The sequence below is a fragment of the Oncorhynchus masou genome, chromosome 6 (genome assembly GCF_036934945.1).
Source record: "Oncorhynchus masou masou isolate Uvic2021 chromosome 6, UVic_Omas_1.1, whole genome shotgun sequence".
Lineage (NCBI taxonomy): Eukaryota > Metazoa > Chordata > Actinopteri > Salmoniformes > Salmonidae > Oncorhynchus > Oncorhynchus masou.
In genome coordinates, this window is record NC_088217.1 from 20,013,512 (window position 1) to 20,038,764 (window position 25,253).

At 41.4% G+C, this 25,253-nt stretch overlaps 2 protein-coding genes across 3 annotated transcripts; one reads left to right on the forward strand and one right to left on the reverse strand.

The window, feature by feature from the left end:
• Positions 1-10,328: 10,328 nt before the first annotated feature.
• On the reverse strand, positions 10,329-16,409 carry LOC135541495 (protein ABHD14A-like). The gene is made up of 5 exons (XM_064967809.1): positions 16,312-16,409; positions 15,628-15,910; positions 15,210-15,325; positions 14,407-14,642; positions 10,329-10,966 (listed from the first exon to the last, which is right to left on the reverse strand). The coding sequence occupies exons 2-5, from the start codon at positions 15,888-15,890 to the stop codon at positions 10,784-10,786; spliced, it is 798 nt and encodes a 265-aa protein (XP_064823881.1). The 5' UTR covers positions 15,891-15,910; positions 16,312-16,409; the 3' UTR covers positions 10,329-10,783.
• A 227-nt stretch (positions 16,410-16,636) lies between these two features.
• LOC135541489 (zinc finger protein 43-like) lies at positions 16,637-21,945 on the forward strand. Of its 2 annotated transcripts, none has more exons than XM_064967800.1 (3): positions 16,637-17,149; positions 17,396-17,608; positions 17,725-21,945. In XM_064967800.1, the coding sequence occupies exons 2-3, from the start codon at positions 17,410-17,412 to the stop codon at positions 20,280-20,282; spliced, it is 2,757 nt and encodes a 918-aa protein (XP_064823872.1). In that variant the 5' UTR covers positions 16,637-17,149; positions 17,396-17,409; the 3' UTR covers positions 20,283-21,945. The 2 variants fall into 2 exon arrangements, with proteins under 2 accessions (XP_064823872.1, XP_064823871.1); XM_064967799.1 differs by having other exon boundaries at positions 16,637-16,928.
• The last annotated feature ends 3,308 nt before the right edge of the window (positions 21,946-25,253 follow it).

Below are 25,253 nucleotides of genomic sequence, written 5' to 3' on the forward strand. Positions count from 1 at the left end.
AATCCTTGTCATATGAAGAGAAATTATAGATAAAATGTACCGGTGCTCATCGGCCATTGGACATAAACATTACACAACAAGTTGGAAATCGCTAATTCAACAATAAGTGGTGGAAGTGGAAGGATTCTGTGGCTAACTACAAGCGTTGCAAAGTAATCATTAGGCTGCTATTCAGTGGAGTGGGTGTGTGGTCCACGTCTGGGTTTAAGGGTCTCTTTTCTAAGCTTAAAAGGATAAATGTTCACATGCCATGGGCCAGAAAAGGTTGAATACATTGGCCATGCTGTCAGTCCAGGATGACTTCTGACGCGTTCAAAACAACTGGGAAGTCGGCACTGGGAAATATCAGACTTCAGTGAGTTCAAGAAAACTGGGAACTCTAGAAAAAAAACGAGCTCTGACTGGAAAAATACGTTTTGAACGGGTCATCCAACTCAGAATTCCAAGTCGGGATCTCGGCCTCTTTCTAGAGCGCCGACCTGAAGATCACTGATTCAACCTGTTTTTTTTTTACCAGTTCCCAGTTGTCTTGAAAGCACCATAAATCCAGAGAATGCCAAACATTGATGACGAAGTTTGATGACAAAATTTGCCCACCAGGACCGCCGCACCACCTTCCTGTTCAAGTGAGCACAACAGTGTGAGTCCTTGTCTTGTATGCTGCTGCATAAATTATGTAATATGCCAGGGAGATATGTATACTGTAGCTAAGAATGTCATACTAAGTGTATGTTGTGTAGTAAGCTGTTAGTAGCCCATGTGCCTCACCCTAATAATTTGGTCCCTTTCCCCCTCATTACTTAGCCTACTATTCTGACTTGGTGGTGCACATGTAGCCTATAACCTGTTTTAGAGAAATGTAATCATCAAATATTGTAAGAGCTTTCATTGTCTGCTTATATGCCCTCTTTATTCATCCTACGGTACCGACTTGGTGTACATGGAGAATATTGTAAGAACGTCCCATGTTCTGAATTCTGTCACTGTACATTTCAAAACTGCTGAACAAATAGTTATATTGACTTCGTCCATCCTAGCTCGCTCATTAACGTCTTAATCTAAATTACAGATTGCCTCTTATCCGCTCGTCGTCCCCTTATGCCATAGTTTGTACATCTCAATTGTCAGTAGAAACCACATTTGTTTAAGCGAGTTAGCCATATCAGCTGTTTTTTTACAGAAGTAAATAAGGCTGAATGAACTGTTTTGCTGCCAGACAAGGCTCTGCTGGCAGCCAGGTGGAGCAGTGGTAAGGATTCATGGTGCTGAAAAGAAAGCTCTGCTGTTGGGACAGCTTTATGTAGGCGCTAACAGTTTGGGGCACCATTTGTCACTGTTATAGTGCAATTAATGTATTGTTTAGTGTTGTGTAGTGGCTTAGCTGGCATGCATGAACTAAAATATATGAATGTTTATCCCACCAACATTTACATGCTAAAATTGCCACTGCTAAGGTAATAATGTGAGAGATAGAAGAAACAATGGCATGATATAAAATCAAATGAGAAATTTTAACAAACCTTACATTTGAGCAGAGCACTATAATACAGAAATGATGCAGAAAGGCCAGAAAGAAGGCCAGAAAGAAAATAAATCTTTGCCGTTGCGAACCAAACAACCAAAGCCTAATCCTACTAAGTGAAATATCACAAAAGCATTAACACAAATTAAAGTTATGAAGAATATTTTCCAAACTATTCTAATAAAGTGTTTAATGTCCTAAAGTTACAGATTAATAATTGGGAATAATTATGAAAGTCAGAGTCTATGCTATTCTCATTCACAGATGCATTTTGAATGACAAATATTTTAGGCCACAAGAAGTGAAATTGAGCAAACAATACCAAGATCGAAAAATAAACTCAGCAAAAAAAGAAACAGGACCGTATTTTCAGGACCCTGTCTTTCAAAGATAAATCGTAAAAATCCAAAAAACTTCACAGATCTTCATTGTAAAGGGTTTAAACACTGTTTCCCATGCTTGTTCAATGAACCATAAACAATTAATGAACATGCACCAGTGGAACAGACATTAACATTTTACAGGCGGTAGGCAATTAAGGTCACAGTTCTGAAAACTTAGGACATTAAAGAGGCCTTTCTACTGACTCTGAATAACACCAAAAGAAAGATGCCCAAGGTCCCTGCTCTTCTGCGTGAACATGCCTTATGCATGCTGCAAGAAGGCATGAGGACTGCAGATGTGGCCAGGGCAATCAATACATTGCAATGTCCGTACTGTAAGACACCTAATATAGTGCTACAGGGAAACAGGACGGACAGCTAATCTTCCTCCCAGTGGCAGACCACGTGTAACAACACCTGCACAGGATCGGTACATCCGAACATCACACCTGCGGGACAGGTACAGGATGGCAACAAAAACTGCCCGAGTTTCATCAGGAATGCACAATCCCTCCATCAGTGCTCAGACTGTCCGCAATAGGCTGAGAGAGGCTGGACTGAGGGCTTGTAGGCCTGTTGTAAGGCAGGTCCTCACCAGACATCACCGGCAACAACGTCGCCTATGGGCACAAACCCACCGTCGCTGGTCCAGACAGGACTGGCAAAAGTACTATTCACTGACGAGTCGAGGTTTTGTCTCACCAGGGGTGATGGTCGGAGTTGCGTTTATCATCGAAGGAATAAGCGTTACACCAAGGCCTGTACTCTGGAGCGGGATCGATTTGGAGGTGGAGGGTCCGTCATGGTCTGGGGCGGTGTGTCATAGCATCATCGGACTGAGCTTGTTGTCATTGCAGGCAATTTCAACACTGTGTGTTACAGGGAAGACATCCTCCTCCCTCATGTGGTACTCTTCCTGCAGGCTCATCCTGACATGGCCCTCCATCATGACAATGCCACCAGCCATACTGCTTGTTCTGTGTGTGATTTCCTGCAAGACAGGAATGTCAGTGTTCTGCCATGCCCAGCGAAGAGCCATGATCTCAATACCATTGAGCACGTCTGGAACCTGTTGGATCAGAGGGTGAGGGCTAGGGCCATTCCCCCCAGAAATGTCCAGGAACTTGCAGGTGCCTTGGTGGAAGAGTAGGTTAACATCTCACAGCAAGAACTGGAAAATCTGGTGCAGTCCATGAGGAGGATATGCACTGCAGCACTTAATGCAGCTGGTGGCCACACCAGATACTGACTGTTACTTTTGATTTTGACCCCGTCTTTGTTCAGGGACACATTATTCCATTATTTTGCTGCTGCAAAGGCTGGTGTTCGCACTCGTGACAGGTCTACTTGTATCTAACATTTTGGTTAACGTTAGCCACTGCTGTGGCTTGAGATTGCTAGCTAACAGTAAACTGACAGGAAAAGGCTCTAACAGGACGGATTCATGCAGATAGGCTACGATGTGAATGTGTGGTAAGTTAGAACAGAGAGAGAGAGATTATTCAAGAATGTTATCGCAACTATAGACTTTGGTCATAATCAAAGCTTTGTTAACCAATGTGTTTTTTGTGAGGTATCCTACGTTTTCTGTCTGCCAATAACATTATTGCATGTCTAATCAAACATTTAAATTAAATAATTCAATAACTGTACATAACTGATCAACCTGTAACCTGTTTGCTTGTTTACATCTCTGTCTCTTACACTATTTTCATACAAATATTAACACTTTAATACATGTTATTGTGGCATCACATATTTAAATATATTACCTGAACTAAACAGAGCCTTTGTTCATAGAATATAAAACAAATAGGATCTAAAATGTTGTTGAAAGAAAGTACAGAAATTTCAGATGCCTTCATCATCCTTTTTCTTTACTCTGCTCCAGGACCTAGGGGTTGTGCCAAAAATCCAGACATGGATCCAAGTCCAGAACAGTCTATGGGAGGTACAGAGTACTACATAGAGCCATGACTACATGGAACTCTATCCACATCAAGTAACTCATGCCATCAGTAAAATTAGGTTTAAAAAACAGAGAGAAATACACCTTATGGGACAGTGGGGACTGTGAAGCAACACAAACATAGACACATGCATACAAACACACAATAGCATACACACTATACACACATGTACACATGGATTGTTTTGTTATAGATAATTGGTAGTAGAGTAGAGACCTGAGGGCACACACTTAATATGTTGTGAAATCTGTTATGGATGTATTGTAAGGTTTTTAAAATGTATGACTGCCGTAATGCTGCTGCACTCCAGGAACTGCCTTAGCAGTAGCTAATGGGGATCCATAATAAATACAAATACATGATGTCTTCTATTACCAACCACCCTCCAACTTTTCATAACATCATCTACAACCACTGTTATTGTCATGTTGTCATTATCTGCTGAGAAAGTTATTGATCTATCATACTGGACACATAATGTGAGATAGCTAAAAACACTAGCACTGCAAACACTCAGAACAAAAAGAGCAGCAGGACCTGGACTTTGCAGTCTCCCTCTTTGAGTCTCCTTTCCGAGACAGCCTGCTTGTTGAGAACAAGTGACAGGCAGAACCTCCCACCCACACAGCACCCACCTCTTCTCTATTCCACACGTCATCATTATTTATTATTTAGTATTTCAGTCTATGATTGCCATGTGAGTGTACCAACAAAAATATCAACGTTCATATATTTAAATCTTAAATATTGCCAGGTTGGTTTTCACAGCTGTTTCACAGGTTGTTCATTATTGTAAATTGTAACGTATCCCTTGATGGTATTTGTTAGTTTAACATTATTCATTGTATCCTAGGACCTACAGTAAATATATATTCAACCACAAGGGAGGACTAATGAGCTATGATTCTTTTTTAATAGAGGACTACTGAAATAATATTATTTCAGCGTAGATAAGAGACGGCCAATGTAAAATAACAACATTCCAGACAAGCTAATGTAATGAATGGAGTGTAAATTAGCTGACTTTGTGATCTGTAAGGTAAGTAACATTAATGTGTGTGGGGATGCATCGAAAACAATTTCTTTGGTGTATTACCGCGATGCCTGTTTATTCAAAAAAGCAGAATAGCACTTTGATAATCGGCTGATGTAAAAAAGGGCTTAAATATCAATTTGATTCATCTTAAGATAGTAAATATCATTATCACAATGGTTAGCCTATGCAAATTAATAGGAAAAAAAAAAGCGTATTAATAGGACTACATTTAGCCTAATTGGGAACAAATATAACATGTGAAAAAGTCAAAGGATCCTTGTGGTAATGGCTGGAGTGGAATAGGTGGAATGGTGTCAAATGCATTAAACGGGTCATGTTTCAGAGGATGCATGACTCAATCTTCGCCTCTCCCGAGCCCATTGCAGCAATGAGACAAGATCGTAATCATGAAATTGGGGAGAAAAAAAGGTACAAAAAATAAAAATATAAAGTGAATGTTTTCATAAGCCTATAGGTCTACCAAGAAACCATGTTGAGGCTGAGCAAGACCTTCGATAAACTAGTAGACTATGCAGAAATACTAGTATCGTTAATCATTGTTATAGCCTAGATCGTTTTATATAATCTCGACCGTTGTGTTTTCCAAGGCTAAGTAAACAAGGGGTAGCATATGCTTTTTGCTTTTAACCATAAGAAATTTCCACAGAAATGTATAGTCTAATGATTGCATGGTGACAGTGATTGTGTCTGTTAAACCAGTAAACTGCGAACTCTGGGGGGAAAACGAGGTCAAATCATGACATCAGTGATTTCCAGGCAATAGACAGATGCCAGAGTTTCTGAGTTGGTTAACCATTCAAAACTATCCCTGTCTGAGCTTGTTTTTTTCATAGTTCCCAGTATTTTTGAACACATTGAAGTCGGAAGTTAGAGATTGCCTTTTTCGAGTTGTTTTAAATGTGCCACTAGAGACCTAGGCTACCTCTTATTTCTGAATAGGGCTACCTCCAACAAAGAAGCCCTTATGTCCGTATTGATTGGAGAAATAGGTATATCTGCACTGTAATGGTGGTTGGCTGCAAACCAACTAGCCTAATAATTGTTGTATTGAGGTGATATGCCTATTTTAGCTAATCGACTTATTAAATTGATTAGATTACTCTGGCAATTTAAAATATTTTTTTACTAAATTAAGTACATGTGGAAGTCATGTAGACGTTTGTAAGACGTTCATTGTGAGACATTTAATAATAAACTAACTTAAACTAACACGTGACGCATGTACACGACGGGAAAGAATGATGTCATGTAGACGTTAAGGCATTCATGGTGAGATCATTCATAATAAACCTACACGCAAACTGACACGTGATGTGTCAGTGCTACGTTACCCGAAGTGAACACTATGTCTACATGATGTGTACATGTCACATGAAATGAGCGTGATGTGAACACATCAGAAGTTTGACCTCAGAAAAAAACTTGTCTCAATTGACAGTCCATGTTAATTCATGGTGGTAATTTATGAAGCTTGGAAGACGTTAGGTGTCTTGGTGAGAGGTATCAGTAGCTTCACGAGGCTAAATTCTGGCATGAATCACCCCCCATACTCAAACCCCTGCAGCCTTCCCCACCACTCACTCACTCAGCAACAGCCTGCTTCACTGCCTGATAGTCAGCAGCAGGTCGCAGTGAAATATATATTTTTTTAAAGGTCTGCTGACATGGAACAGAGTACGTATGACCATATTACAGCCACATATTTCCCTCAGGTTAAACAGACCCACAAAGAACAAAAAAAATATCTATTGGGTGAAATACCAGTTTGCAATCACAGCAGCAAGATTTGTGTCCTGTTGCCACAAGAAAAGGGCAACCAGTGAAGAAGAAACACCATTGTAAATACAACCCATATTTATGTTTATTTATTTTCCCTTCTAGATGGTGGCTGGGTGAACAGGCAGTGGCTTGATACGTATATAATGACCGATATGGTAATTTCTCATGATTCGCTGACCTCAGGAGAGGAAGCAGCAGAAGAGAGAGAGAAAAGAGCGGTTAAATTCAACAACCACCTAAAAGGAAGCGATTCCCAAACCTTCCATAACAAAGACAATCTACAGAGAGATGAACCTGGAGAAGAGTCCCCTAAGCAAGGTCGTCCTGGGGCTCTGGTCACAAACAGACCCCACAGAGCCCCAGGACACCAAATTATGAGGAAACAAAAATATTATTATTTTCAATGTGTCAAGTAATTAACAAAAAACAGAGCAAACTAGAATGCTACTTGACCCTAAACAGAGAGTACACAGTGGCAGAACACCTGACCACTGTGACTGACCCAAACATAAGGAAAGCTTTGACTATGTACAGACTCAGTGAGCATAGCCGTGCTATTGAGAAAGGCAGCGGTAGGCGGACCTGGCTCTCAAGAGAAGACTGGCTATGTGCACCATGCCCACAAAATGAGGTGGAAACTGAGCTGCATTTCTTAACCTCCTGACAAATATATGACAATATTAGAGACACATATTACCCTCAGATTACACAGATCCACAAAGAATTAGATTATTTTCTTTTGGGATAAACTCCAATATCTACTGGGTGAAATACCAGTGTGCCATCACAGCAGCAAGATTTGTGACCTGTTGCCACAAGTAAAGGGCAACCAGTGAAGAACCAACACCATTGTAAATAAAAACCCATATTTATGTTTATTTTCCCTTTTGTACTTTCACATCGTTACAACACTGTATACAGTGGGGAGAACAAGTATTTGATAACCTGCAAAATCAGCAGTGTTTCCTACTTAAAAAGCATGTAGAGACGTTTCTTTTTTTGCTCAGTTTACATTGACATTTGAAATGTCTTTGTTATTTTGGAACTTCTGTGAGTGTAATGTTTACTGTTCATTTTTATTGTTTATTTCACTTTTGTGTATTATCTACTTCACTTGCTTTGGCAATATTAACATACGTTTCCCATGCCAATAAAGCCCCTGAATTGAGAGGCGAGATCACGTGGGACCATTCTAGCCAATGAGAAGGCAGGTATTGTCGCCCTGAAGAAGGCAGTGATGCCGAAACGTTGGTGATTTACCCAATAAATTACTGGAAGTTTATATATGGAGTGTTCAACTCTATTTTTATAGTTTATTGGCTGTTGGTCAGCACCCCCACACAAAATATTTTTTCTGGGTGTGCGTGCGCCAGCTTGTTTTTTTATTCTGGTATTGTGTGACCAACAGGTCATAAATATAAAATACTTTTTCTCCAAGTTGCCGGTTTGCCACGTGTGTATTTATATCATCCATTCGTAACAACCTAAAACATCACAAAATGTCTTTTCAATCAAATAAGCCTCACATAACAAATAAGATGACCAAATTCCACACTCACGTTGACCTCCATACAAAAACTACTTGCTTGGTGGGCGAAAAAACAAGCAAAAACACCACTTACTTAAAGAGACGCCTCTCACTTCTCCTCTTCCTCTCTGCTTGGAACATTCGGCATAAAGGATGTGCAATCGATCTCCAAATCATACATTTTTCTCTGACCAGTACAGTCTTTGTATATTTGCTTCACTGAGTACTTGTTGTAAATAGACAAAAACTAAATACAGAACATATTCTATGCAGTCTTTATTAAAGGAACTTAAGCGCAATAACAGCACAACTCAAAATACCTTTCATGATTGTTTAAGCCATTTAACTTGAGGCTTTAACTTGTTGTCCGATGAAACAAAATCATCTAATATGTACAAACTCATAACTTAAAATAGTGGTCATCCTCATAACATAGAAATGTAACGGAGTGTACTTCTCTGGTTGCAACAGCTTTCTCATTTAGTAAATACCTTAATCATCGTTGGACCCCCCCCCCCACACACACACACACACACACACACACTTCAGCAAGAAATTCAGAATGATCGTGAACATGCTTTAACAGGGAGCTGAAGTCTATAAATAAATATCGTAATGTTATTGTTAGTCTTTATCCAAGTTTCTGTACCATGAGATACAGTTGTGAATTGGCAACCATCGATTCTGTCTCCTCAACAAACAAAAAAACGCACAAGAGATTGTATTTTAAACTGATCTCACAATTTTCACAGGTAATTTCTCTAAACAGGGTCGTTCGTATTCACTATGAACCAAACAGAAGCAAAAGGGATGAAACAGGAAGGGACTACCTGAACTTTGTTTTCCGTTACAAAACACTTTGCTACAGTGTGCACGAATGAATACGACCCTGGTACTATCGCCTTAGATCTCCTTTAAGCTCTTCATCATCATCTCAACTAACTGATGTTGATCTTCATCATGGAACCAATAATGATGCCTGTAGAAAAAAACAAGTCTTTGCTTCTAGTCTTTGAATTTGCATATATTCTGTTCTACATGCTCAACTCAAAGAGTAAACTTCTTTTAGAGTTGCTCTCGATTTGATGGGATGTCAGCAAAAGCATCGCAATGTAAGCCACTCTACCAGGGTGGCTAGGGGCCTGGAGTAAGCCACTCTACCAGGGTGGCTAGGGGCCTGGAGTAAGCCACTCTACCAGGGTGGCTAGGGGCCTGGAGTAAGCCACTCTACCAGGGTGGCTAGGGGCCTGGAGTAAGCCACTCTACCAGGGTGGCTAGGGGCCTGGAGTAAGCCACTCTACCAGGGTGGCTAGGGGCCTGGAGTTAGCCACTCTACCAGGGTGGCTAGGGGCCTGGAGTAAGCCACTCTACCAGGGTGGCTAGGGGCCTGGAGTTAGCCACTCTACCAGGGTGGCTAGGGTCCTGGAGTAAGACACTCTACCAGGGTGGCTAGGGGCCTGGAGTAAGCCACTCTACCAGGGTGGCTAGGGGCCTGGAGTAAGCCAAACTACCAGGGTGGCTAGGGGCTGAAGTAAGCCACTCTACCAGGGTGGCTAGGGGCCTGGAGTTAGCCACTCTACCAGGGTGGCTAGGGGCCTGGAGTTAGCCACACTACCAGGGTGGCTAGGGGCCTGGAGTAAGCCACTCTACCAGGATGGCTAGGGTCCTGGAGTAAACCACTCTACCAGGGTGGCTAGGGTCCTGGAGTAAGCCACTCTACCAGGGTGGCTAGGGTCCTGGAGTTAGCCACACCTCCAGGGTGGCTAGGGGCCTGGAGTAAGCCACTCTACCAGGGTGGCTAGGGGCCTGGAGTAAGCCAAACTACCAGGGTGGCTAGGGGCTGGAGTAAGCCACTCTACCAGGGTGGCTAGGGGCCTGGAGTTAGCCACTCTACCAGGGTGGCTAGGGGCCTGGAGTTAGCCAATCTACCAGGGTGGCTAGGGGCCTGGAGTTAGCCACACTACCAGGGTGGCTAGGGGCCTGGAGTAAGCCACTCTACCAGGATGGCTAGGGTCCTGGAGTAAACCACTCTACCAGGGTGGCTAGGGTCCTGGAGTAAGCCACTCTACCAGGGTGGCTAGGGGCCACACCTCCAGGGTGGCTAGGGGCCTGGAGTAAGCCACTCTACCAGGGTGGCTAGGGGCCTGGAGTAAGCCACTCTACCAGGGTGGCTAGGGGCCTGGAGTTAGCCACTCTACCAGGGTGGCTAGGGTCCTGGAGTAAGCCACTCTACCAGGGTGGTTAGGGGCCTGGAGTAAGCCACTCTACCAGGACGGCCAGGGGCCTGGAGTAAGCCACTCTACCAGGATGTCTAGTGGCCTGGAGTAAGCCACTCTACCAGGGTGGCTAGTGGCCTGGAGTAAGCCACTCTACCAGGATAACTAGGGGGCCCGGGGTAATTTGTAATATCAAAAGCAGCCTTTGCCCTATTATCCCAGAGGACTACTTTCCCTTTTTCTTATTTGTGTATAACTTCTCCACTTCCACGCAAACACAACCCTGTTTATCTATTTTTTCCTTCCCTCTATCTTCCTCCTCCCCCTCTCACTCCAGTTTGCTGAGAAAGTCCAACAGTGCTTGGTGGAACTCCCAAGGTTTGTCCATGTAGCAGGCATGGCGCGCCCCCTCCATCTTCAGGACTGAGTGGTGTGGGAGCTGCATGAGATTCTTGTGGGACTGGGCCCCCAGGTTGGTGTCCAGTGCTCCAAACACAATCAGAGTAGGAGTCTAAACAGGGACATAGGAGCATCAAGGATCAGGAAACAATACATCTACTCAGAGCTGCAAAATTCTGGCCACTTTCCCAACATTTTCTAGAGCTCCAGGTTGGATGATTCCTGGAATCAGGATGGAATAAGAAAGAACATCGGAAACCCTCCAATCAGGAATGTTACCAGAATTTTGCAACCCTACATTAGTGTTTTGCTATAAATTTGTGGACAGCATTGCTACTCAGATTAGAGTCAAAATAAATTTCAAAGGCTGTTCTCAACATCTAAAAACAGATTCTGTCATTTGTGCAAATGCATTACAGATACAGGTCACGAAAAATACCACGGTGTTTGGTTAGACTGTAGACTCTCCTTCCAGACTCATATTAAGCATCTCCAATCCAAAGTAAAATCTAGAATTGGCTTCCAATTTCGCAACAAAGGATCCTTCACTCATGCTGCGAAACATACCCTCGTAAAACTGACCATCCTACCGATCCTCGACTTCGGCGATGTAATTTACAAAATAGCCTCCAACACCCTACTCAACAAATTGGATGCAGTCTATCACAGTGCAATCTGTTTTGTTACCAAAGCCCCATTTACTACCCACCACTGCGACCTGTACACTCTCGTTGGCTGGCCCTCGCTTCATACTCGTCACCAAACCCACTGGTCATCCACCCTCCATGTCATCTACAAGTCTCTACTAGGTAAAGCCCCGCCTTATCTCAGCTCACTGGTCACCAAAGCAGCACCCACCCGCAGCACGCGCTCCAGCAGGTATATCTCTCTAGTCACCCCCAAAGCCAATTGTTCCTTTGGCCGCCTTTCCTTCCAGTTCTCTGCTGCCAATGACTGGAACGAAATGCAAAAATCACTGAAGACTCATATCTCCCTCACTAGCTTAAAGCACCAGCTGTCAGAGCAGCTCACAGATCACTGCACCTGTACATAGCCCATCTGCAAATAGCCCATCCAACTACCTCATTCCTATACTGAATATATTTATTTATCTTGCTCCTTTGCATCACAGTATCTCGACTTGCACATTCATCTACTGCACATCTACCATTCCAGTGTTTAAATGCTATATTGTAGTTACTTTGCCACCATGGCCTATTTATTGCCTTTACCTCCCTTATCCTACCTCATTTTCACATACAGTATAGACTTTTTCTACTGTATTATTGACTGTATGTTTGTTTATTCCATGTGTTGTATCTGTCGAACTGCTTTGCTTTATCTTGGCCAGGTCGCAGTTGCAAATGAGAACTTGCTCTCATCTAGCCTAACTGGTTAAATAAAGGTTAAATAAAATAAATAAATAAATAAAGTACCCATAGCTCCATTCTGCTCCCTGGTGGTTATTTTGCATGGCTGCACAACATTCAAAACTAGTCAGTGACATTTTTTATGTAAACAAAACCTGTAAATATCCATATCAGAAAAATGACACTGATTTATTACTGATAGAGGCTCTGAGTAATTTAATTTAATTGTGAATAGAGTTAAAACACACCAACTATGATTGTGTGTGAGCCCAGTCAGGGGTAACCTTAAACCAATCACGGACTTCCACTGATCTAAGACGACAAGACCTGCTGTTATTGGTGTATTTCTCCGTGCCAAGAGAAACATTTAGCTGTGCCCAAGACCATTATGTCAGATACTAACTGCTTAAGAGTGACTATATACAGTAACCCTTAAAAGTAAACAAAATGTACAGTGCCTTCAGAACGTATTCAGACCCCTTGACCTGTTCCACATTTTTTTTGTTACAGCCGAATTTAAAATGGAATAAATATAGATTTGTTTGGTCACTCGTTACCCCATAATGTCAAAGTGTTGTATGTTTTTCTTTTTACAAATTAATAAACAATAAAAAGCTGAAATGCCTCGAGTAAATTAGTATTCAACCCCTTTGTTATGGCAAGTTTAAATACATTCAGGGGTAAAATGGGCTTAACAAGTCACATAATAAGTTGTATGAACTCACTCTGTGTGCAATAATATATTTTAACATGATTTTTGAATGACTACCTCAACTCTGTACCCCACACATACAGATAATTGTAAGGTCCCCCAGTGAATTTAAAACCCAGATTCAACCACAAAGGCGAGTGAGGTTTTCCAATGCCTTGCAAAGAAGGGCACCTATTGGTAGATGGGTAAAAGAAAAAGGAATAGTTATTGATTACACTTTGAATGGTATATCAATACACCCATCACACTAAGGATACAGTCATCCTTCCTAACTCAGTTGCCGGAGATGAAGGAAATCGCTCAGAAATTTCACCATGAATCCAATGGTGACTTAAAAACAGTTAAGAGTTTAATGGCTTTGATAGGAGAAAAACTGAGGATAGATCAACAACATTGTAGTTACTCCACAATACTAACCTAGTTGACAGAGGGAAAAGAACAAAGCCTTTACAGAATACAAAATATTCCAAAACATACATCCTGTTTGCAACAAGGCAATAAAGTAATACAGCAAAAAATGTGGCAAAAATAATTCATTTTTTGTCCTGACTACAAAGTGTTAAGTTTGGGGCAAATCCAATACAACACATTACTGAGTTCCACTCTCCATATTTTCAAGCATAGTGATGGCTGCATCATGTTATAAGTATGCATGTAATCGTTAAGGACTGGGGAGTTTTTAGGATAAAAAATAAATGGGAATGGAGCTAAGCACAAGCAAAATCCTAGAGGAAAACATGGTTCAGTCTGCTTTCCACCAGACACTGGGAGATTAATTCACTTTTCAGCAGAACAATAACCTAAAACACAAGGCCAAATCTACACTGGAGTTGCTTACCAGGAAGACAGTGGCCAAGTTACAGTTTTGACTTAAATATACTTGTAAATCCACGGCAAGACCTGAAAATGGATGTCTAGCAATGATCAACAACCAATTTGACAGAGCTTGAATAATTAATTTTAAATAAATGGGAAAATATTGCACAATCCAGGTGTGAAAAGCTATTAAAACTTATCCTGAAAAACTCACAGCTGTAATCGCTACCAATGGTGCTTCAACAAAGTATTGACTCAGGGGTGTGAATACTTATGTAAATTACATATTTATGTATTTAATTTTAAATTAGTAAACATTTCTAAAATGTGTTTTCACTTTGGTTTATTGTATGTAGACGGGTGAGAAAAAAACATTTAATACATTTTGAATTCAGGCTGTAACAACAAAATGTGGAATAAGTCAAGGGGTATGAATACTTTCTCAAGGCCCTGTATGCCTTCAAGTAATCATTGCCATCTTTACAGTGACATTTTCGCACTGCTTCCACTGCTACTACTAGAAGCGTCCCACTGGAAGCTGGTTCACACCCCAAAAAAGTATCTAGTTCCACGCAAAAATTCATCCAGTTCTTTGCTTTTATTAGGTTTATGTATCAGACTAAACTCCCATCCACCCAGAATTACAGCTCTCACCTGGATGCTCTGGTACTGCTGAGGGGTGTAGCTGCGGGTTCCTACTGGGGCTATGGGGATGAAGCCGTGCAGCTGGGCACTGTGTTTCATAAGGAAGGGGATGGAGTAGTGGCCGCTCATAGAGGGGCTGAGCAGCACCGCTGTCCTCACGCCCAAAGCCTCCATAAACCTCCCCAGAAGGTCTACCCGATGCTGGTCTGTCTTCACAGCATCCGAGTCTGGAGAGTTCCCAAATCCTGGAGGGAGAAAAGAGAGCGAGAGAGAAGATAAATAACTGATAAAGCATTATAAAATACATTCTCCATCCCATTTTGGCATTTTGTGTGGGTGTAAAAAAAAAACATTTGTAGAATTCAATGAGAACCAAGGAACCTAACTTGATATGTACTTAAGTTCAGTAATTATAGTGTTCCCTTCCAACTCCTTCACACTGCCATTTCCAACAGTTGGGTCAGTGATGCTGTGCTACACAGCGAACAACACCGTGCAGCACATTAAACCACAGTTAAAGCTGAAATTCTGCAGTAACATTTGTTATTGTTTCGTTGTTGAAACAGAGGAAAAGAGCATCCAGCATCGTGGTTAAAAAAAAATCATTACATACTGTTCTATCGTACATGCAATGATTTCTGAGGGAAAAAAGCAGTGTTGGTTGTTTGAAGTAACTTCTTTGTTGTTGTAAAATCCCAAACAGATGTGGCAGTTTCACCATTAAGGATTCCAGCTTTAAGTGGGCTTTAACTGCATTTCAGCCAGTTAAACAACATAACATTCTCAGGCTTGAATGTTATCGTAGCTCGAACCTGGTAGGTCCACAGCCAAGGCCTGGTATCCGTTTGTGGCCAGCAAGGCCAGGGTGCCCAGTTCCTCCCAGGTTTTGGAAGAGAAAGCTTGGCCATGGAGAAGGACCACTTGCAGCCTGTATAGGAAAGACAACCAGGTGTTTAAGTCACTATTTATTTCAGTCCTCCCGCACTACTGTAATGGCAATCCAGTGACTAACAGTTGCACAGGGTAATCATAATTATTGAGTAACTACAGTGCTTATGCATCAACACATCTTTAGGTAAATCTGTTTACATGGGCTTGGGTTCTCTGCAATTCTTACTTTATGCAGTTTCCAGATAAGAGGTTGCTGGGCTAGGCTAATTTGTATGAGGAGGGGGTTCGGTGTGTGGATGTCTGACCATTTTTACTGCTGCTGGAGGTGACTACCCTCACCTGGGCAGTATCTGCCTACCAGATCCATCGACCGGCAACGCTTCCCTGAAGAAGAGTGGAGGGTCCCCGGGTAGCTGCCCTGTGCGGACGGACACGTTGATGGCAGGAGGCGGAGGAGGAGAGACAGCCACCAGGCCCATCCTCTGGACATCCAGCGAAGGCTCCATGCTGCCCTGACGAATGGACGGCAGTAGCAGGTACAACAGAACAGTGGCCAGCAACACCAGGCCCAGCACAACAAGACGGTTACGTAGAAAATTCATTTCAGCCAAAGTTGGTTGATCTGGAGAGAATAACAGAGATTTGGGATTTAGTAAGAAGCCAACAAAATGTCCATAAGTACTTTCTGATATACTAAAATATCCATAAAGAGGTGAGTATTTGCCTGTGGAGTACTCCATAATTAATGCTTGTATGACACTTGTATATTTTAATGATTATGTTTAAAGCAATGAACATTATTATGATAAAGTTAGTGGCTAGTAGTGCTGAACTGAATGGCAGCGAAGGTAGGACACGAAATAGTTCCAGTGTCAATACAACCATCCATGTGAAATTAAGCTAACGTTGTTAGCTACCTAGGTACCTAACTAGCTAACATGCATGATATAAGCCTTCTTCACGACAGTCATTCGTCCCGTGACACAAATTTCATAGCTAACATACAATTATTTGAAAATATACCTCATAAATAGCTGGGTGCCCGCAGTTGATATTAGTCTAAGACAGTAGCGAATGGATGCGTAGTGAAATCCTTTGCTATTTGCAGTGGCAGATATAAAGTGTGTTTCACATAAATAATTCCGGAAAACAACTATTACTATGCGTTGTTTTCGTTCCAAGACAAATCCAGGTACGTGTAAAACATATACAATTAATATAGCTCAGTATCAATTATGGAATAATTAACTACTGAACTATGACATCTACAAGATATTATAATGAAACGTTTTTCATTTAGATCAAATAAATTGTTGTTTCTAATCGAACACATTTGTGGGCTGCACAACAATATGGCGGGGTAAAAGCCAGGTTAGGGCTAGACGGGATGCAGCTTTTGTCAAATTAACATCATATTTGACTTTTTGCAGTAGGTTATGATAATTTACGAAGCAGGTTAAGAGAATGAACGTAGCAGGTTAGGATACTTGTGTTAAGGTTATGATAAGAGTTATGGTTAGTGTTAGTAAAATGCTAAATAAATCAACTTTTGGTGTTAATTTGACCAAAGCTGGATACCTTCTAGTCTTGACCGGGTAACCACGGCAGAAAAAGAACGGAGTGACTCGATGTTGTATTAGGTTTGTATCTGGTAAATTTGTGAATTTGTTAGGCATAGCTATCGTGCTTTCTGTCTCTCTGCGGAAGTTTGTTATTTAGATGATTAGATGGTTCCTCATCCTGAAAGTAGTCTATGGTAGAAAACCGAATCCATGGTTCGTTTTTTTTTTCGCCAACATCCGCTAACTTTACCCACAGCTAGCTAGCTAACAGTCAATGGATGTGATATCAACCGTGCAATGTAATTTATTTTTTTATCTCAATAATATTAAAGTAACTTCAAACCAAATAATTGAGTTAGTTTGGCCATGATAGCGTTCAACTTTGAGATCCTCTGATAATTTGCATTCTGCTTTGCTTCTCAATTGAAAAGTGCACATCTCGTGTGCCTATCAACAATGAGAAGGGATTCTTTATCTAACATTTAGAAAGATGTTTGTAGATTTATTTTTGTGTGTTTGTGTGCTTCTTTGGTGATACGTCTCAGAATAAGACGATAACATGGAGTCCATTGATTTGGAGAGGGAGGACCTTTCTAGCTCACTATCTGGATATGCCAATGGAGAGATAATGACCCTGGAGATCTCAGACGTCTCTCCAGACTTGCTTGTTCTCGAGGTAAAAGACAACCTACCTGAAAGTAACCATGGCAGCCTAGACATGGAGATGGATGCTGACTTTCATAATGATGATGGGCATGGTAAGAAAAGAACAAGGGTATTGGTTTGTGGGTTAGGCTAACTTGTTATTAACTGGGTTAACTGTGAGGTCAAAATAATCTAAATGTTGTACTTGTTGCCTCTGTCTTTTTTAAAGGTTTTGCGAATGTGGAACTCCAGTTCTTTCCATGTGATGCCTGCGAAGCCTCCTTCACTAGTGAACCAGAGCTGGAGCAGCACTTCATAAGCTCTCATTCAATATGTGATGTAGCAAGTGAGAGAGGAAGACCGAAAGCCAAGTCAATGGAAACAGAAGGTGTCTCAGCCCTGCACACCTGCATGACTTGTGGGAAGGTGTTCAAATACCTAACTTCATTTCGAAAACATGAGGAAACTCATATCAAAGCCCTGTACACCTGCAAGACTTGTGGGAAGGAGTTTAAATACCTAACTTCATTCACAAAGCACCAGGCCACTCACATTGTACCAAGACTGAGAGGAAATGGAAAGTCAATCATAGCAGTAGGCTTAAATGTCAATCAGAAAGTGAAAGGCCTTCACACCTGCAGGCACTGTGGTAAGGGGTTCAAATACCTAACTTCTTTCATAAAGCATGAGACGACTCACAGGATAACCAAAAAAAGCAGAAAAAAACAGAGGAACCCTTCAAGTTCTGAGATTATTGTACGTCTTGAAGGCAATAGGAAAGATGACACAGAAACTTGTGTAAGGGCCACCAAGAAAAAAAGGAAGAACAGCAATGATACTGAGGATCAGGATGCATGTATTCTAATATCTTCTGATGATGAACTAGCCAACACTGCAGAGCAGCAAACACCTGACTCTAACCGTTCTCCTCCTTTTCCTTCTGACTCTAACCGTTCTCCTCCTTTTCCTTCTGACTCTAACCGTTCTCCTCCTTTTCCGGCTGACTCTAACCGTTCTCCTCCTTTTCCGGCTGACTCTAACCGTTCTCCTCCGTTTCCTTGTCTGGACTGTGGGAAGGTTTTTAAGTTTTTCAAATCTTACCAAAAACACCAGAAAAGACATGCTTGGGCACAGGGCAAAAGTGAAATAGTGCCTCCTAAACAGGAGCACGGACCGGAAGTGAAACAACAGATTAGATGTCCAGTTTGTGGTAGAGCATTCAACAAGCTTAAAGCTTGCACCAAACACGAGAAAATGTATCATCGGGAAAATAACTTGCGTAAAAACACATTTTCTTTAACGTGCTGTGAATGTGACCGTCATTTTGAGAAGGCTGATATTTTCCAAAAGCATAAGTGCTTCCACCTGCGTAAGCATGTAAAGGCTTTCATAGAGGCAAGTAGGGTGAGCCAACAGGGGGATATTTTCTATTGTCAACTCTGTGTCCTAAAGCTCGCCAGTGGACTGGAGTTTGAGAATCATGCCAGGGAAATGCACCCAGACCAATACCGCAAAACCCTAAAAGCAGTAGGCAATGTCAGGACATGTATCATTAAAGACACCTTGAAAGGCTTGCCGACACAAAGGGATCTGGGGGCAACTGAAATAGACTTAAACACTGTAGGAGAGACAGTGGAAGATGTATCGAGACAATTTATTTGCAAAGATTGTGGGGACTGTTTCATATATCATGTTTCTTTTAATTTTTGTGGGAAATGTTTAAAGGATCGCAAAGACTCTAGGAGAATTCGGGAGAGCAACGTAAAAGCCTCCAAGCTGCACCACTGTGAAAAATGTGGACTTGACTTTGGCCGAAAAGATCACCTAAAGCGCCACAGCTGTTCTCATTCTGGCAGTTCCTTTATCTGTTTTGATTGTGGCGTTGGATTCAGGGATCCAGGAGAGTTGCGGACGCATGAAAAGACTCATCAGGTGAGAAATCACATCTGCCAACTGCGTGAGAAGCGATGTGAACATCAAAAGGAACTGATGTTGCATCATGAAGTTGATCATCCAGGACCAGATGTTTATAAATGCCACCAGTGTGGCAAGAAATGTAGTACTGGGGAAAAGCTGGGGAAACACAGAATGATCCATTCGGCCAAAACTCCCCATGTTTGTTCATATTGCGGTACAAAGTTCAAGAGGCGAGAGCATTTGAGACGGCATGAGAACCTGCACACCAATGAGAAACCTCACCTTAGTCATTGTTATGGAGATACATTTGGGCGGCAGGAGGATTTAAAGACCCACCTCGGTAAAATGCACACACTGTTGAGAAGTTATCTTTGTAAGGCTTGTGGGACAACGTTCAAGGACCGTAACTCTCTCCGGAGACATAGATATCACACTCACACAAAGGCAGGTAAGGTGTTCCAATGTGAGGAGTGTGGCCTAAGCTTCAGCCGGGCGGATCATCTGAAGCACCACAAGTACACACATTCTACTGAAAGGTCCTTCTCATGCTCAATGTGTTACAAAGTATTCCACATTGCAGAAAACCTCAAGAAGCATGAGCAAAACCATAGAAACAAGTGGCTGGAGTACCTCAACACCCGCCGCCACAATAACACACCCAAGCAGGAGAGCCATGTTTCTGGGCGCTCCAAGTGGAAACTCGGCTGGTCTGAAGCATCTGCCCTACTAAAGCTCATTCAGAGCCACTCCAAGCAGCAACATCATACCTGCTATGTTTGTAAAAATACTTTCAGAGGGCTTTACTATCTGAAAAGACACCGTCTACTAAACTGTCTTGGACAAAGGAGTAAAATTATGGATTCATTCTGATATGGAACTGTTCAATAACTCACTTTGGTGTTGATAATATGAGAGATTTAGAAGATTAATTTAATTTTGTAGAACTTGTTGTGTATTTGTATATAGTGAGCTGTGGTTTGGTATCTTGTATTGTCTGGTTATTTAAATGTTATTGTAGACCCTCATAGCCATCATACCAGAGCCAGTGTTGCCAATATTAGACTGCTGTGCTATAGTAGGATTACATTAGGCACAGACGTCAGTTCAACATCTATTTTACATTTTTGTAAACCAACGTGAATTCAAAAGGAAATCAGCAAAACATTTCACCATGACATTGGATTTAGGTACCAAGTTGGGTGAAAAAAAATCCTGTATGTTGATGACTTTTTGCAAATATGATCATTTTTCCACGTAGATTCAAAGTCATCACATTGTTTCCACATCATTTCAACAAAAACATATATGTTGATTAAACCAGTTTTTGTCCTGTGGGATTGCTGGGGAAATAATTATTTCCTTAAAACTGGTGCAGAAGAATGGAATGGTGTACCAAACCTTGTTAAATCCATCCCTACACTCGGGAGTTTTAAGAAACCTTAAGGGGAAATAAATGGTTTATGGGTAAAATGCTTTAAAACTACACAAGCTAAAAGAAAGTATAATTGTATCAATGAACATTACTTGGTCATCTATTTTATTCCTTTTACTGTTTCCTCCCTATTGATGAGATTTATTTGAGATGTTATAATTAAGCAATAAAGCCCGACGAGGTGTTATATATTGCCAAACTACCACAGCTAAAGGCTGTTCTTAGGTGCAACGCGGCGTGCCTTGATACAGCCCTTAGCCCATATAAAGCAAACTCCTGATGTGCCTTAATTATATTATAAACTGGTTACCAATGTAATTAGAACAGTAAACAAGTAATTATGCATCATACCTGTGGTATATTTAAGCAATAAGGCCCCCGAGGGGGTGTGGTATATGACCTACATACCACGGCCAAGGGCTGTTCTTATGCACGACGCAACGCGGAGTTCCTGGATACAGTCCGTAGCTGTTGTATATTGGCAATATACCACAAACCCCTGAGGTTACAAACGTAATTACAATAGTAAGGAAGTAATTATGGGTCATATCCTTGGTATATTTAAGCAATAAGGCACCTCAGGGGTTTGTGGCATATGGCCAAAATACCAGAGCTAAGGGTTGTATCCAGGCATGCCACGTTGTGCCTAAGAAAAGCCCTGAGTTGTAGTATATTGGCCATATACCACCCCCCTCTGGCCTTATTGCTTAAATATACCACGGCTTTCAACCAGTCAACATCCAACATTGTGTATTTTCAAGGGGACCACAATGGAAATACGTTTTAAATTGTGTGGTTTTATTGTGTTTAAAATGGTCCAATTCTATCATGCATTTTAACAATGACAATTATAAAATCAAACAATTGTTTGTTATCTTGTTTCCTGTATCGAATGCCCACTGAAGAATGTCTATAGGACCAGGCATACATATCAAATGATCCTTCAACATTTTGTTATTGAAGCAGTTAGGAAGCTTGCATGCATACTTTATAGTATATTCTTACTCTTACCTCTTTTGTAACATTTTGGAAATGAACAATGAAACAGATGTTGATGATCAATAAAACAAAGAGATGGTGTAAAAAAAAAAACACTATCCTTTTTGTTCCAAAGTATCCTCATGGTGTGATCACAGAGCATCATTGTGGTCCAGACTTGAATAATGACAGATTAGAGGATGGTATTGTGTTCATCTCTCACCATCCACACCTGGCGTTTCACAATACCTTGGTTTTCTTCTCTTACATCTAACTCGTATTTATTTAAGATGGCTTCTCTTTCTACACAATTAATACCATACACTATACTCTCACATATACAAACAATCCTGTATAAGAAGGTAACGTTCACTGAAAAAGGTCAGAAGTATGGATTAACTGCTCAGCATCTGACCGTAAGGAGCTACAGAAGGTAGTGCTTACGGCCCAGTACATCACTGGGGCCAAGCTTCCTGCCATCCAGGACCTATATAATAGGCTGTATCAGAGGAAAGCCCATTAAATTGTCAGAGACTCCAGTAACCCAAGTCATAGACTGTTTTCTCTGCTACCGCACAGAAAGCTGTACCAGAGTGCCAAGTCTAAGACCAAAAGGCTCCTCAGCAGCTTCTATCCCCAAGCCATAAGACTGCTGAACAATTAATCAAATGGCCACCGGACTATTTACATTGATCCCCCCCTCCATTTGTTTTGTACACTGCTGCTACTCACAGATTATTATCTATGCATAGTCACTTCACCCCTACCTACAGTTGAAGTCAGAAGTTTACATGCACCATAGCCAAATACATTGAAACTCAGTTTTTCACAATTCTTGACATATAATCCTTGTAAAAAATTCCCTGTCTTAGGTCTGTTAGGATCACTACTTTATTTTAAGAATGTGAAATGTCAGAATAATAGTAGAGAAAATTATTTATTTCAGCTTTTATTTCTTTCATCACATTCCCAGTGGGTCAGAAGTTTACGTACACTCACTTAGTATTTGGTAGCATTGCCTTTAAATTGTTTAACTTGGGTCAAACATTTTAGGTAGCCTTCAATAAGCTTCCCACAATAAGTTGGGTGAATTTGGCCCATTCCTCCTGACAGAGCTGGTGTAACTGAGTCAGGTTTGCAGGCATCCTTGCTCATACACGCTTTTTCAGTTCTGCCCACTAATTTTCTATGGGATTGAGGTCAGGACTTTGTGATGGCCACTTCAATACCTTGACTTTCTTGTCCTTAAGCCATTTTTCCACAACTTTGGGTCATTGTCCATTTGGAAGACCCATTTGCAACCAAGCTTTAACTTCATGATTGATGTCTTGAGATGTTATGTTGCTTCAAAATATCCACATAATTTTCCTGCCTCATGATGCCATCTATTTTGTGAAGTGCACCAGTCCCTCCTGCAGCAAAGCACCCCCACAACATGGTGCTTCACGGTTGGGATGATGTTCTTCGGCCTGCAAGCCTCCCCCTTTTTCCTCCAAACATAAGGTTGGTCATTATGGCCAAACAGTTCTATTTTTTTTTCATCAGATCAGAGGACATTTCTCCAAAAAGTATGATCTTCGTCCCCATGTGCAGTTGCAAACCGTAGTCTGGATTTTTTATGCCGGTTTTGGAGCAGTGGCTTCCGCCTTGCTCAGCGGCCTTTCAGGTTATGTCGATATATAGGACTTGTTTACTGTGGATATAGATACTTTTGTACCCGTTTCCTCCCGCATCTTCACAAGGTCCTTTGCTGTTGTTCTGGGATTGATTTGCACCTTTCACACCAAAGTACGTTCATCTCTAGGAGACAGAACGCGTCTCCTTCCTGAGCGGTATGAAGGCTGCGTTGTCCCATGGTGTTTATACTAGGATACTATTGTTTGTACAGATGAACGTGGTACCTTCAGGCGTTTGGAAATTGTACAGATGAACGTGGTACCTTCAGGCGTTTGGAAATTGCTCCCAATGATGAACCAGACTTGCGGAGGTCTACAATTTCTTTTCTGATGTCTTGGCTGATTTCTTTTGATTTTCCCATGATGTCAAGCAAAGAGGCACTGAGTTTGAAGGTAGGCCTTGAAATACATCCACAGGTACACCTCCAATTGACTCAAATGATGTCAATTAGCCTATCAGAAGCTTCTATAGCCATGACATAATTTTCTGGAATTTTCCAAGCTATTTAAAGGCACAGTCAACTTAGTGTATGTAAACTTCTGACCCACTGGAATTCTGAATTATAAGTGAAATAATCTGTAAACAATAAAAAAAATGAAGTGGAGTGGTTGAAAAACGAGTTTTAATGACTTCAATCTAAGTGTATGTAAACTTCTGACTTGTACATGAACAAATTACCTCACCTAACCTGTACCCCCACACACTGACTCGGTACCAGTACCCCCTGTATATAGCCTTGTTATTGTTACTTTTAATTATTTGTAGATATTTTTTACTTTAGTTTATTTGGTTAAAATGTTCTTAACTCTTCTTGAACTGCACTGTTGGTTAAGGGCTTGTAAGTAAGCATTTCACATGTATTCGGTATGTGACAAATAGTTTGATTTGATTTACATTTTCCTATCAATCTAAAAATGTTATAAAGGTCCTGTGAATTGGCTAAGATGTTATAAGGCTTTAGTAACATGTTTGTTAATGATTGTTTTGTTTACTTACCTACCAACTAGAGTAACAGCAGTCTTGCATTCACAGTCTATTGATTTATGGAATTCACATCTTGGCCACACATTGCCTTTAATAGTCCAACTGTACACGCATCAATAGTATTACACGTGCTAGAAAATGTGGATGCTGTTGAATGAGTGAACAGCAGTACCCTTCCTCCTGGAGGGTCGGAACTGGAAGATTGGGGGGGCTTGAAGTCTGGTTTTAGTTATAAAACAAGGCTTTCTCTGTACTCCTAGCACAATAATATTGCTTTTGGCACCATGAGATTACCCCCCTTACACTTGGAAGAGATTCCCAAAAACGGAGGGGAAAAAGAGGAAAAGTGAAATGTTGGCAAGACACAGAGGGAGGTGACTCAGGAGAGCAAGTTACCAAGGTGCAAAGGCCTTCACGTGAAAACCTTACCAGACACGTTGCAGCCTGCTCCCCGGGCGCCTGAGGCGATGACGTGGACGTCGCTTAAGGCAGCCCCCTGCACTTCTCTGATTCAGAGGGGTTGGGTGAATCCATCCAGTTGTGCAACTGATTAAGTATGGCCTTTTCCTTACTTTTCTGATGCCATTAAATCCAACTACAACTTAATGTGTCACTGTACTGACCATGAATGGTTAAAACATGCTTTTCCAAAATGTATGTCAAACTGCTCACTGTGTTTGCAACACGTGGTATGTGATTGTGAACTCCGACCCACCATGATGTTAATAACGGCAGCACAACAGCTCCAAGATACAAATTCATTGAGAGCC

Excerpts from the sequence above, each read along its gene's own strand:
- LOC135541495 (XM_064967809.1), bottom strand. The coding sequence starts at position 15,890 with ATGAATTTTCTACGTAACCGTCTTGTTGTGCTGGGCCTGGTGTTGCTG. Across the intron at positions 14,643-15,209 it reads CTTGGCTGTGGACCTACCAG|GATTTGGGAACTCTCCAGAC; the intron begins GTTCGAGCTACG and ends TTCTCCCTCCAG. Across the intron at positions 10,967-14,406 it reads AGCAGTACCAGAGCATCCAG|ACTCCTACTCTGATTGTGTT; the intron begins GTGAGAGCTGTA and ends GTCCCTGTTTAG.
- LOC135541489 (XM_064967800.1), top strand. The coding sequence starts at position 17,410 with ATGGAGTCCATTGATTTGGAGAGGGAGGACCTTTCTAGCTCACTATCT. Across the intron at positions 17,609-17,724 it reads TCATAATGATGATGGGCATG|GTTTTGCGAATGTGGAACTC; the intron begins GTAAGAAAAGAA and ends TCTTTTTTAAAG.